The 14,777-nt window shown below is 42.4% G+C and overlaps 1 protein-coding gene across 1 annotated transcript in view; it reads left to right on the plus strand.

The window, feature by feature from the left end:
• LOC120044097 (guanine nucleotide-binding protein G(o) subunit alpha-like) overlaps positions 1–14,777 on the plus strand; it is a 30,578-nt gene that overhangs the window by 10,666 nt on the left and 5,135 nt on the right. Inside the window, exons 5-8 of the mRNA XM_038988685.1 lie at positions 3,860–3,988; positions 8,751–8,880; positions 9,229–9,300; positions 13,003–13,090. Of these exons, the coding sequence (XP_038844613.1) occupies positions 3,860–3,988; positions 8,751–8,880; positions 9,229–9,300; positions 13,003–13,090 (419 nt within the window). The remainder of the gene's footprint in view (positions 1–3,859; positions 3,989–8,750; positions 8,881–9,228; positions 9,301–13,002; positions 13,091–14,777) is intronic.

Consider the following 14,777-nt stretch of genomic DNA (forward strand, 5'->3'; position numbering starts at 1 on the left):
TAGTCCAAGGACCTTACATGTTCTGTTTAAAGGGTGAATTGGCTCTGGAAGCCAAAACAGCCAAATATTCCATGTAAACGTGAATTGATTCTCAATTCCGGCACAGTTCTAGAAACATAAATGCCTATACTTTTACATCAAAATAATAACACTTACTGTAGTGTTATATAAATAATAACACTTAGTTGCAGCAGACCGTTTAAAAAATTTTTTTTAGTGACAACATTTTTGTGGTGTCTGTCTTCTGTTTTACAAACAGGTGTTCGGAGATGCAGATAGCTAAATAGCACAGGTAGTCCACTCTGTCTTTTTCTGTAAACAAGCGCTGTAACATGAAAATATGGCCGTGTGGGAACCCTAACCATATAAAGGTGTGTATCAATTGAACCTTTTGAGTTTGGAGAAGGATTTATTGCTTTAATCAGAGAAGTTCCTCTTGCTTCCCAAGCCTTACTGCAAGCGACGTGTTAATGTCCAGACCGAGTGTCACAGATCTTAACAGAACGCCCCCCTACAGAAGATGCCTTCAGCTAATGACTCTTATGTGTAATGTAATAACTGAGTCATGATAAAAGGCTAATGGTCTCCCATCCAGGGACCAACCCTGCTTAGCTTCAGAGGCAAGCCAGCAGGGACACACACACACACACACACACACACGAGTTGCACCCCCTTTTGCACAGCCTCAATTTGTCGGGGCATGGACTCTACAAGGTATCCAAAGCGTTCTTAATACTTCCCTCAGTTGTCAAGTTGGCTGGATGTCCATCTGTGGTGGACTATTCTTGATAAACACAGGGAACTGTTGTGCGTGAAAAACCCAGTAGTGTTGTAGTTCTTGATGCACTCAAACCGGTGCGCATGGCACCTACTAACATACCCCGTTCAAAGGCACCTTAATCTTTTGTCTTGCCCATTCACCCTCTGAATGGCACACATGCACAATCCATTTCACAATTGTCTCCAGGCTTAAAAATCCTTCTTTAACCTGATTTAACAATTGACATCAGTAAGGGATCATAGCTTTCAGCTGGATTCACCTGGTCAGTATGCCATGGAAAGAGCTGGTGTTTCTAATGTTTTGTACTCAGTGTATATGTGAAAGCGAAAGAGCGAATGCTCTTACCAGTGAAACAACAGGTGCCGGGTTCTGTCGTGAGGGTCCAAGTATCTTCCCAGACTGAGGAAAGACCAGTCCACCATGACAGCTTCATTATCAGGACTCCTCGTGTCTCCTCCTCTGGCTGGGAGCGGGAGTTGTGATGTGACATTAAGGATTGCCTCATTCTTCCCAGCTCCCTACCTCTCTCCTCCCATTCTCTCCCACTGTCCTTAGACCACACGTCAAAGTCTGTCTGCATCTGAAATGGTACCCTATTCCCTTTATAGTGCACCACTTTAGATCAGAACCCTTTACACACGTTGACTTCCTCTGGATTGTGAAGGGAGGAAATGATGATTGACTGAACCCCTTTTTACATTGACTCAAAGGCTCAATGTTTTTTCCTGGTCTTCTCTCCTCTGCCGGTCACTGATCTCGCAGGTCATTTCAGGTGAAAGCAATATAATGGAAACCTTTCACTCATCGGTAGTCATGAAGGGAAGGTGATGAGAGGAAGCCATTCTAGACTATTGTGACCGGAAAGGTAGTGAGAAGAGGAAAAGTATTGAGACTATCCAAGAGGCTATACAGTAAACTGACAGCTTACATGTAGAAGAGACAACTGTTTTTTTTCATACAGACCTGTTTCTTTTGTTACAGAAATGACAGTTGATTCAGACCTGCTCCTGACCTGTCGTTCTTTACTGTTCCACTGGGTTTTAGAGGAGGCTGAGGAACTGGAACTGTTGGCTTCTGGTAACACTGCTAATCCAAGCTGAAAAGAACTCTGCTTGTACCGTCCATCCCCATCACTTTGAAGCTCTGCTTCCAAACTCTCGATCCTTCAAGACAGCAGCCCAGCAGAGGATAGCAAGGGGTGTGGGTGTCATGACTGTACCCAGGCTTGGTGTCCTGTTTGAGGGTGCCAGGTTGGATCAACCCCCCACTGCAGCTGAGCCTGCCTGGAGCTTCCGCCCCTGTAGTCTGGGCCTCCGTGGCCCACTGACATGCCACTATGGCCTGCCGGACAGTGGACAGTTTGACGTGGGCTTCATGGCCGCCAGACCTGGGTTGAAATGGTATTTATTTTCTTTTGAATACTTTAGCTGCGCTCAATTTAACTTGTTTTGGGAAATAGAACCAATGGAATAGCCACTGCACATTCCGGCACACTCCAGGCCAGGTTCAATCAAACGCTCCATGTATTTGAATGGAAACGAATACTACTTGAACCCAGGGCCTGTTGGCCACAACTCAACATCACCAGTGCCATGTAGGGAGTGCTGCATGGCTGTGCATCCTTGGTGGATGACACAATGAGACTGGACCGGAATGTCACGAATGCCTGGCTCATGGCGGTGTAGTGCAGCGTGGGTAGGAAGGTGGTTGGCGGGAACCTCTCAGTCTCACCCTGGAGGTATCAGTTTACAGAGCTTCGTGACGTTCTCTACTGCGCCAGCTTGTGTGTTGCTTTGTGAAAAGTGCTAATTGCTGTGTGATCAAAAGGTCAGCTCCAATATGTCATGTTATTCCTCCCCCTTAGATCAACACTGCTCATTTGGCCTCCGTTCTAATGGTTGTCTGTACCTTTTATTGTGGCATGAGAAGTGACTTGTTGTTTTGACGTGTTCTAATGAGTTTTCTCTCTTATGGAAAGGACTTTGCTTTTAGAGCTCTGCTGAAACAGTCAGGCTATGGTAACACAGCTATGCCGTTATACCTTCAAAGTATTCCAGTAAAAGCTTGCGTTGATATGATGGCTCATGAACCTGATTTGCATACACGGAGTAAGAAAAGCCTTGGAGGTGTGTTGACACGGAACATGCTTTATAATTGCAAATTCTAGAGACTGGCCATTTCCCTAAGGCTTGGTGTGTTTTAACACCATCCACAGTTTTGGATGTTTCTGACGATCCCTTTAGCATCACTATGGACATCTTCTGACTCAGGTCCCCGTGGATCCTACGGATGAAGAGGTTTCTATGAACACGTTCAACACAAAGCATCTCTCACGGAATACTTTTTGTGTGGACGTTTGTCAGATCACAGCTGGTCCTCTGGTGGTGGAACCCACCTAGCTAGCCACTTGGTGGACTGTCCTCTGATCTCACACACTCCCAAACACTGCTTAAGTTTCAGAAGAAAGTCCTTTGTTTCTGGCCATTTTGAGCCTGTAATCGAACCCACAAATGCTGACGCTCCAGATACTCAACTAGTCTAAAGGCCTGTTTTATTGCTTCTTTAATCAAAACAACAGTTTTCAGCTGTGCTAACATAATTGCAAAAGGGTTTTCTAATGATCAATTTGCCTTTTTAAAATGATTAACTTGGATTAGCTAACACAACGTGCCATTGGAACACAGGAGTGATGGTTGCTGATAATGGGCCTATGTAGATATTCCATAAAAAATCTGCTGTTTCCAGCTACAATAGTCATTTACAACATTAACAATGTCTACACTGTATTTCTGATCAATTTGATATTTTAATGGACAAATGTGCTTTTATTTTAAAAAACAAGGACATTTTTAAGTGACTAAACATTTGGAACGTGTGTGATTTTATTCCGTTGTGCACTGATTAATGCATCAATAAAATATGTATGAATATTTAAATACATTTTGAACGTAATTCACCATGTTGGTATTTAAAAAAAAATCAACATTGCCTGATTCATGTTCTTCAGTTAAACCTTTTACAGTCTTAAAGCGGTTTTTGTTTCTTTTGACTGTCGTTTCCTCCATCTGCCTTTCCCAGTTTCTTTGAGAACATAAGTCGGATCATCTCTCCCAGATACATTCCCACTGAGGCGGACGTACTGCGGGTGAGAGTGCGAACATCCGGAATCATCGAGACTCGGTTTCCAGTCAATCACATGGTTTTCAGGTAAGTAATGGTTTTCACTGGCTCTATTTCGTGTGAGAATTGTCTTGTTTAAACCATTCATCTACCCATGAATCTTGTCCAATACATTCATCTTGCTTTCTAAATGTTATTTTACACATGTTCTTTATAAAAAATGTACACCTCCATTGTCTTACTTCAGAGTGTAACTAACGACTCTGTTAGAATGACGTCATATGTCATAAGACATTGACACCCATTGATACCTTGAGAAAATATTCTGTGTGATCATACATTCTCAGTTCAGTGTCATAGTGTGATTTCTGTAGGCAGGTGGGTGGTGTTGTGAATGGGTTTGTGATATGGCTGTTTAGAGCGGGTCGGTGTCATACTGACAACACTACATGATTACAGGCGACGGGGTGATATTTCAAAACTAATTCTGCTTGCCGACTTCCTCTGTCATCTTATGGTTCCTTGAGTATGACCATATTCAAATGAGCATTATTATGAATGTCCATAGTGCTTCATCTCAAACCAGTACAACATTCTGTATTGACTCATTCTAGTAAACTGTTGTAGTATCAAGACGATGTCCCCTCTTCGCCTCACGTGTGTATAAGAAGCCTCTGTGTAAGTCTGGTGTTTCAGCTGTGGGATTGTGAAAATGGCTTCAGACAAGTTGTCAGTGTCTCTGGCTTCTTGGTCTCCTAGTGAGCAGAGGAGAACTGTGCAGGAAGATTGTCGGTGAATCACTATCACGTCATGTATTCTAGTTCTAACCGATGGCAACCACTTTCCCAACATGCAGTACTGTTTTCCAGAGGCTTGAATTCATAACTGCAAGCGTACCCAGACGTGCTCCAGCCCAGCGTGACTACAAAAATGACCGTTGGGCACGACATTGTGACTATTCCTAGAAAAATAAAAGGATCACTCAGATGTCTACCATGATTTTAATATGTACTACAGGGGCAAACAGAAATTAAGACATTTGGCTTGTCAGACACCTTCCTCAGAGCCATGAATTAATCTTTGTTCTATTTTGGCTTGCCTTGCCTTGCTGTGACATGGAGGGGTGGGTGAAACTTAGTGAATCATACCGCAGCCATATAACTTTGTTCCCACAATGTGATGCCATGGACAAAGGGCACAAAATTGCATAAATGGATAAAGGCAGCTAAGAAAATGATTAAGGCTTTTTTGTACTCAATTGGTAATATTCTAGTTTATATGATGCTAATAGAGTTTTAGTTTTTTGTTTCTATGGAATCATGAAATATTGAGCAAAGTTCGTAGGACACTTGAAATATGCGTTTAAATCAAATCCCCTTACATCTGCATGACTTCTTGATCTCCATGCAATATCAATGCCTCTAACTTCACAGTCAAATGTTTTGCTGTCTTATTCAATTGGTCTTATTGAATAATAAATGTGGGCAAATGTTTCACATAGGAATAATAGCCAGGGGATGCCAAACTACGTGGGCAATGAAGATGGAGTTTGCCATTGTAATGAGTACTGTAGAGCCGGGGGTGAAATATTATTCTCCACTTGCAAAATGTGTGCCCATTTGAAAAACAATTTCAAAAAAATGTGGGGATTGATTTGTGCAGCTGAAGTTCCATCTATGAACTTGAGTGGTTCCATTTCACCAGCTCTATCCTTCAGCTTTATAGCGAACCAAGAGCCAGGGCTTCTAACTGAAATGTAGTGTTTCAGTGTAGTAAACAGTTGTTTACTGCCTTCTGATGATCACAATCATTTGTTGGACTGCACTTTTCCCGAAGTGTCTTGGTACACAAAAGGAGCATGCTGATCTCCAGGGTGGGAAGGGGTTGGGTTATAAACCGGCCCTGCTGATTGCCCTACTCTGGGCTCTAATGTCCCATGGTGGCCCCGTCTGGTCCTTCTCACGACTTAGCGAGGGGTGCCTGAGGAGTGCTAGCAGACACCCCCTCACAGCTGCAAGGGAGGCGGCATACTGAGGAATGAATCAGACCTATGAGATATTGATGTCTCTCGCTCATGCGCTCGCTCATGCGCTCGCTCTCTCTGTGCTTCTGAGAGAGAGAGAGAAGGAATAGCAAGAGGTTTCCTCCTAATGACCACTTTAAATCCCCTCTACACCCCCTTCTCTCCTTGCTGATTCTCCTTGTAATCTGCTCCAGCCTTCTGAACATGTCACGTCATCATGCTTCTGCTCCAGCCTTCTGAACATGTCACGTCATCATGCTTCTGCTCCAGCCTTCTGAACATGTCACGTCATCATGCTCCAGCCTTCTGAACATGTCACGTCATCATGCTTCTGCTCCAGCCTTCTGAACATGTCACGTCATCATGCTCCAGCCTTCTGAACATGTCACGTCATCATGCTTCTGCTCCACTCTTGTGCTTTCAACGTAGAACCGTGATCAATGACACGACCAGGTATTAGACGTGGATACAGTTGGTTGTGAAACAGAACTTCAGAAACATTAAATGTCAACTTTATTTTCTCATCACGACAAGCAGAACGTTTATGAATGTGTATCAGAGACCCAGTCATGTAGCAGTCTTGTAATGGTTCCAAAAATACTCTACCTCAATGACCGTTATCTCAGGGATTGCTGCTGTAGCCTGGTAGTCCAGTAATTAGCTAACTCCTCTCTGTGTTGTGTGTTCGTTCATTGTATGACATGACACCTATGGAAGAGTTGTATGCCGTGTGGGACCAGGCTATCCTTGCTCTGCCCGGTTCTAAAACAAAATGTGACCCCAAAGACCCGGCTTAAGTGTCTCTGACAAGGGTAGTGTAATCACACTCCTGGTGACCGTCAGATGCAGATTGGTCACCGTCACCAAGACCCTGAGCTTCACAGGGATTCAACATGGATTACTACTTTTCCAGTTCGAGAGTTTAAATGTTTTACCCAGAATGCTCTACTCCTACTGTATGTGCTTTAGACAATCCTCAGTTGTTGGTTACAGCACATACAATAAGTGACCAGACTGCTACTATCTTGTTGTTAATCCCTAGAGACTGGAGTACAGTAGGCCTATGCCTGTGCTCCAGTGTTTGCTGGTGGTGCTGGGTGTAATATACTCTGAACAAAAATAGATCACAGAAATGTTCCATACGCACAAAAAGCTTATTTCTCATTGTGTACATATTTGTTTACATCCTGTTAGTGAGCGTTTCTCCTTTGCCAAGATAATCCATCCACATGACAGGTGTGGCATATCAAGAAGCTGATTAAACAGCATGATCATTACACAGGTCCACCTTGTGCTGTGGACAATAAAATGCCACTTTAAAATGTACAGTTTTGTGTCAACTCAATGCCACAGATGTCTCAACTTTTGAGGAAGGGTACAATTGGCATGCTCACTGCAGGAATGTCCACCCAGAGCTGTTGCCAGAATTCAATGTTCATTTCTCTACCATAAGCTGCCTCCAACATAATTTTAGAGAATTTGGCAGTACATCCAACCAGCCTCACAACCGCAGACCAAATGTATGGTGTCATGTGGGCGAGCGGTTTGCTGATGTCATCGTTGTGAATAGTGCCCTATGGTGGTGGTGGGTTTATGGTATGGGCAGACATAAGCTACGGATAACGAACACAATTGCATTTTATCGATGGCAATTTGAATGTACAGAGATACTGTGACGAGATCCTGAGGACCATTGTCTTGCCATAACTCCACCTCATGTTTCAGCATGATAATGCACGGGCCCATGTCACAAGCATCTGTACACAATTCCTGGAAGATGAGAAATGTCCCAGCTCTTCCATGGCATGCATACACACCAGACATGTCATCCATTGAGCATGTTTGGGATGCTTTGGATTGACGTGTACGACAGCGTCTTCCAGTTCCCGCCAATATCCATGGGACAACATTCCACAGGCCACAATCAACAGCCTGATCCACTCTATGCAAAGGAGATGTGTCGCCTGCATGAGGCAAATGGTGCTCACACCAGATACTGACTGGTTTTCTGATCCACGCCCCTACCTTTAAAAAAGAAGATATCTGTGACCAACAGATTCATATCTTAATTCCCAGTCATGTGAAATCCATCGATTTAGGGCCTAATGCATTTATTTAGATTTGACTGACTTCCTTAACTGTAACTCAGTTGTCTTTGTTGCATTTTTATATTTTTGTTCAGTATAGATGGGAAGTGTGAGCTGATGTGGAGATATGACATGTTTGAAGGCGGAACTGGAGAATCACATTGATTTTGGAACTCTCATTTCCCTTGTGCCTGACACCTTGTGTGGACAGAATGACAAATCAATGAAATGTGGAAGTTGGAAACATTTGTGATGGGCGGGTGTGAAGTTATTACGTTTATTTTCCCAGTCAATTATGTTCAACATTCTGGACTATTTTCATTAATTTGAATGGATCTGTAAATTATTTTGCTTCATTGATGTTAATCACATTTCAAGATGACACAGGATATAATTAGTGAAAGTTCTGTTAACAACATTAAATAAATATTGTTTTTCTTACCACATGTTGCATCTGGACACTGCTGCCAATAACTCTCTCCCCAAGTGACTGTACCAATCTGTCAAATCTTTCTTCAGCTTTACATCAGTTATATGAAGTCTGTCCATCGTTCATACACTATTTATGGTGTTTTGCTTCAGTGCTTTCAACCTTACAATATCCCCCGTGGAGGGTGATGTACATATTTTACTAGTCTTTGGAAATTAAATGATTGACACCAGAAGCTGTAGCCTGATAATTAGTTCTGTCACTTCGTCTCTAAGTTGTGAATGAAGTTGTCTGTCTGCCGACCTCCAGGATGTATGATGTGGGCGGCCAGCGGACCAAGAGGAGGAAGTGGCTGAGCTACTTTGACTGTGTCCGGGCCGTGCTGTTTGTTGTGGCGCTCAGTGACTACGACATGACCCTGATGGAGGACCGCTCTATGGTAATAGATAGTATATACCATTTAGCAGAAGGTAAGGGAGTTAGAGCTGTTCAGTCTCAGCTTTGATTAAAAAGTAGAGGGGGATGTTGTGTACACTACAGTACCTTCTCTACGTCAGAACAATGTAACAAACCAGTAGAAAGGCCTAAAGCTGTGTATGGTACCATCTATATTTGAAGTAGTATCTGACAGATTGAGTGAAACTTTGTTTAGATCTTTTATGTCCAGTATCATTGATTTTCTTAATCTCCCCCCCACCCCTTTTATCTCTGTCTCGCTCGTGCTTGCTCGCTCTGTTCATATCCCTCTCTCCCTGCTCTCTCTCTGTTCTCTCTTTCTCCCTCTTAGAACCGGCTACAAGAGAGCCTTGAACTCTTTACCTCCATCTGCACCAACATAGTTTTCAGAAGTACCTCATTGGTAAGTTTTCTCATGGAGATTGTCTGACAACACCTACTTAACACATTTCTGCCATAACAGTCCTCCGAACTGATTGCCTTTCCCAAACATTGTCACTTTTAAGTAAAACCATTACACACTCAATCAAGTTTACAAATGACTTTGTCCACCTTAGTGATGGTTTCTCCTCTGGCCACTTCCAGTTACCCACATTCAGCTGCAGGTAAAAGTTGCCCTTAATGACAGATCTAGCATCAGATTAGCCTACCACCCAATTCTTACCTTATTTCAATTATGGGGAGAACATATGTCCCTGGATCAGTGGTTTTAGAGGACACATCTTCCTGTACTCCCAGTGTCACGTGCTTGATGTTGGGGCTGTCTATGTGGTGTGGCAGAGCCCAGGGCCACTTTCAGGCATATCACATATGGAGCTGACATGATTCCTTATTCTACATGTCCGAGAGGCCTTTCTGTTCCACATGACACAGCTCCTTCTGAACTTTCCACAACGTTCAAACATGTCGCCATCGCATCATGGTGTTTAATTGACTGAGCTGTATAAATAAAGGTTAAATAAAAGCACAACGCTGTGACCTGCTGAGGACAGCCCGGTGGATGTAATTAAAGCCCATGGAGTCCCCAGAGTGCCTCCTGCTAACCACCTCTGCCCAGCCAGCCGCAGGCGACACAACTGCCTCTAATTGCCTCATACAGGCAATTACCACACAAGGGGCATAATTGAGGTGTTCTCAGATCAGCGCTGAGGCCGGGAGGACTGTTTATAAAAAGCGTGTAACGAGCTTGTTTTAATTTGTCTCGTTTAGACTGTAAAAGGTTGTAAAAGACGTTTGAACTGTGGATGTGTGAGTCATAATCAGTTTTCAGTCGCGAGTGTTTTCTGTCGTTAATTACACTCAACAAAAATATAAACGCAACATGTAAAGTGTTGGTCCCAAGTTTCATGAACTGAAATAAAAAGTCCCAGAAATGTTCCATGTGCACAAAAACCTTTTCTCTCAAATGTTGTGTACAAATTTGTTTACAGTGAGTATTTCTCCTTTGCCAAGATAATCCATCCACAGGTGTGGCATATCCAAGAAGCTGATTAAACAGCATGATCATTATACAGGTGCATCTTGTGCTGTGGACAATAAAAGGCCACTCTAAAATGTGCAGTTTTGTCACACAACGCAATGCCACAGATGTCACAAGTTTTGATCGAGTGTGCAATTGGCATGCTGACTCCAGGAATGTCCACCAGAGCTGTTGCCAGAGAATTGAATGTTCATTTTTCTACCATAAGCCGACTCCAACGTTATAGAGAATTTGGCAGTGCGTGCAACCAGCCTCACAACCGCAGACCACGTGTATTGCATTGTGTGGGCGAGCGTTTTGCTGATGTCAATGTTGTGAACAGTGCCCTATGGTGGCGATGGGGTTATGGTATGAGCAGACATAAGCTATAGACAACAAGCTTTACACAGCCATTGAAGAGGAGTGGGACAACATTCCACAAGCTGCAGTCAACAGCCTGATCCACTCTATGTAAAGGAGATTAGTCACGCTGCATGAGGCAAATGGTGCTCACACCAGATACTGACTAGTTTTCTGATCCACGCCCACATTTTTTTTAATGATATCTGTGACCAACAGATGCACATGTGAAATCCATAGATTAGGGCCTAATGAATGCATTTCAATTGACTGATTTTCCTTATGAACTGTAACTCAGTAAAGTCTTATTTTTGGTGAATGTGTATATATCACAGTGGTAGGGCCAACCTCCAAGCTCATTTCTCTTGTCTTCCACATATTCAGGTTGCTACTGGTATCTCTTTCTCTCTTACAAGCTATAATGATGTACAGTGCATTTGGAAAGTATTCAGACCCCTTGACTTTTTCCACATTTTGTTACGTTACAGCCTTATTCTAAAATTGATTAAATAGTTTCCCCCCCCCACATCAATCAACACACTACCCCATAATGAGAAAGCAAAAACTGTTTTTATAAATTTTTGCAAATTTATAAAAAATAAACTGAAATCACATAAGTATTCAGACCCTTTACTCGGGACTTTAAGTACCTTTGGCAGTGATCCCAGCCTCCAATCTTCTTGTGTATGACTACAAGCTTTGCACACCTGTATTTGGGGAGTTTCTCCCATTTTATTCTCTGCAGATCCTCTCAAGCTCTGTCAGGTTGGATGGGGAGCGTCGCTGCACAGCTATTTTCAGGTCTCTCCAGTGATGTTCGATCGGGTTCAAGTCCAGGCTCTGGTTGGGCTACTCAAGAACATTCAGAGACTTGTCCTGAAGCCACCCCTGCGTTGTCTTGGCTGTGTGCTTAGGCTTGTTGTCCTGTTGAAAGGTGAACCTTGGCACCAGTCTGAGAACCTGCTCCAGAGCGCTCAGGATTTCATCAAGGATCTCTGTACTTTGCTCTGTTCATCTTTCCCTCGATCCTGACTAGTCTCCCAGTCCCTGCCACTGAAAAACATCCTCACAGCATGATTCTGCCACAACCATGCTTCACCGTAGGGATGGTGCTAGGTTTCCTCCAGACATGATGCTTGGCATTCAGGCCAAAGAGTTCAATCTTGGTTTCATCAGACCAGAGGATCTTGGTCTGATAGTCCTTTAGGTGCCTTTTGGGAAACTTCTAGCGGGCTGTCATGTGCCTTTCACTGAGGAGTGGCTTCCGTCTGGCCACTCTACCATAAAGGCCTGATTGCGGAGTGGTACAGAGATGGTTGTTCTTCTGGAAGGTTCTCCCATCTCCACAAAGGAACTCTGGAGCTCTGTCAGAATGACCATCGGGTTCTCGGTCACCTCCCCGATCAAGGCCCTTCTCGCCTGATTGCTCAGTTTGGCCGTGCGGCCAGCTCTAGGAACAGTCCTGGTGGTTCCTAACTTCTTCCATTTAAGAATGATGGAGGCCACTGTTCTTGAACCTTCAATGCTGCAGAAATGTTTTGGTACCCTTCCCCAGATCTGTACCTCAACACAATTCTGTCTTCGACCTCATGGCTTGGCTTTTGCTCTGACTTGAACTGTCAACTGTGTGACCTTTTTATAAAGACAGATGTGTGCCTTTCCAAATCATGTCCAATCAATGGAATTTACCACATGTGGACTCCAATCAAGTTGTATAAACATTTCAAGGATGATCAATGGAAACAGGATGCACCTGAGCTCAATTTCGAGTCTCATAGCAAAGGCTCTGAATACTTTAATATATTTTGGTTTTCTTTTTATAAATATGTAAACATTTCTAAACCTGTTCGCTTTGTGATTATGGGGTAGTGTGTAGATGGAGGATAAAACCTTTTTTAAAATCATTTTAGAATAAGGCTGTAACGTAACAGTGGGAAGGAAAGATCTGAATGCACTGTTTATTTGTTACTGTGCTTTTCACAGGGTTGACACCAGCTGTGGACCCTGAATTGAAAAACTGTCAGTCTTTTTGGTTCTCTTCTAGGAAGATATTGTGTGTCATGTGACTTGGTATAGGTCAGGAGTGACACTTTAGAAGGAATGTATGGGAGAGTGATTAAAGGTTTACTTTCAGAACTTTTTGACATGCATCTTTATTGATTTTATGATCTTTGTCCTCAGAAATTGTTCAAATGTTGACATTGTTTTAGCTATTTATGCTTGTGTAATGAAGCGCTAGTCTTATCAGAATTTTATATTTTTGTATTGTCATCAAATCTTTTTCAGATTCTGTTAATGAACAAAAGTGACCTCTTCCAGGAGAAGATCTTAAACTCAGGAAGGCACTTGCGACTCTACTTCCCTAGTTACAAAGGTAAAGTAAAAAAAATAATATTGGTATCAATTCTGGTTAGTTTTCGCTGTTAGTCAAGTCAGTCAATCCAAAAATGTGGAATTGTACTTGTCAAAGAAATTATGCATTTTGCATTATTCCTAAAATCAGTCTGTTTTATTCCTTTGCTGATGATTTAGCAAAAGCCATTGCTTTTAGATAAAGCTGTGAAGAGAATAAAATGACCTCTCCACGTGTGTATTCTTCAGGTACAGTTGAAGTCGAAGTTTGCATACACCTTAGCGAAATTCATTTTAAACTCAGTTTTTCACAATTCCTGACATTTAATCCTGGTAAAAATTTCCTGTCTTAGGTCAGTTAGGATCACCACTTTATTTTAAGAACGTGAAATGTCAGAATAACAATAGAGAATGATTTATTTCAGCTTTAATTTATTTCATCACATTCCCAGTGGGTCAGAAGTTTACATACACTCAATTAGTATTTGGTAGCATTCCCTTTAAATTGTTTAACTTGGGTCAAATGGTTCAGGTAGCCTTCCACAAGCTTCCCACAATAAGGTGGGTGAATTTTGGCCCATTCCTCCCGACAGAGCTGGTATAACTGAGTCAGGTTTGTAGGCCTCATTGCTCGCTCCTCCAAACATAACAATGGTCATTATGGCCAAACAGTTCTATTTTTGTTTCATCAGACCAGAGGTCATTTCTCCAAAAAGTACGATCTCTGTCATGTGCAGTTGCAAACCGTAGTCTGGCTTTTTTTATGGCGGTTTTGGAGCAGTGGTTTCTTCCTTGCTGAGTGGCCTTCCAGGTTATGTCGATTTATAGGATTTGTTTTACTGTGGATATAGATACTTTTGTACCTGTTTCCTCCAGCATCTTCACAAGGTCCTTTGCTGTTCTGGGATTGATTTGCACTTTTCGCACCAAAGTACGTTCATCTCTAGGAGACAGAACACGTCTTCTTCCTGAGCGGTATGAAGGTATGTTTATACTTGCGTACTATTGTTTGTACAGATGAACATGGTACCTTCAGGCGTTTGGAAATTGCTCTCAAGGATGAACCAGACTTGTGAGGTCTACAATTTCTTTGAGGTCTTGGCTGATATCTTTTGATTTTCCTATGATGTCAAGCAAAGAGGCACTGAGTGTGAAGGTAGGCCTTGAAATACATCCACAGGTACACCTCCAATTGACTCAACTGAAATCAATTCGCCTGTCAGAAGCTTCTAAAGCCATGACATAATTTTCTGGAATTTTCCAAGCTGTTTAAAGGCACACTCAACTTGGTGTATGTAAACTTTTGACCCACTTTAATTGTGACACAGCAAAATAATCTGTCTGTATATAATTGTTGGAAAAATTACTTGTCATGCACAAAGTAGATGTCCTAACCGACTTGCCAACACTATATTAACAAGAAATTTGTGGAGTAGTGGAAAAATGAGTTTTAATGACTCCAACCTAAGTGTATGTAAACTTCCGACTTTAACTGTATGGTCAATATGGATCCTGGTGGCTATACAGTGCATTTGAAAGTATTCAGACCCCTTGACTTTTTCCACTTTTTATGTTACAGCCTTATTCTAAACTGGATTAAAATGAATATATTCCTCATCAATCCACACAAAATACCCCATAATGACAAAGCGAAAACAGGTTTTTAGAAATGTTTGCACATTCTATTAAAAATAAATATACCTATTTAC

This window comes from Salvelinus namaycush, chromosome 3 (genome assembly GCF_016432855.1).
Source record: "Salvelinus namaycush isolate Seneca chromosome 3, SaNama_1.0, whole genome shotgun sequence".
NCBI lineage: Eukaryota > Metazoa > Chordata > Actinopteri > Salmoniformes > Salmonidae > Salvelinus > Salvelinus namaycush.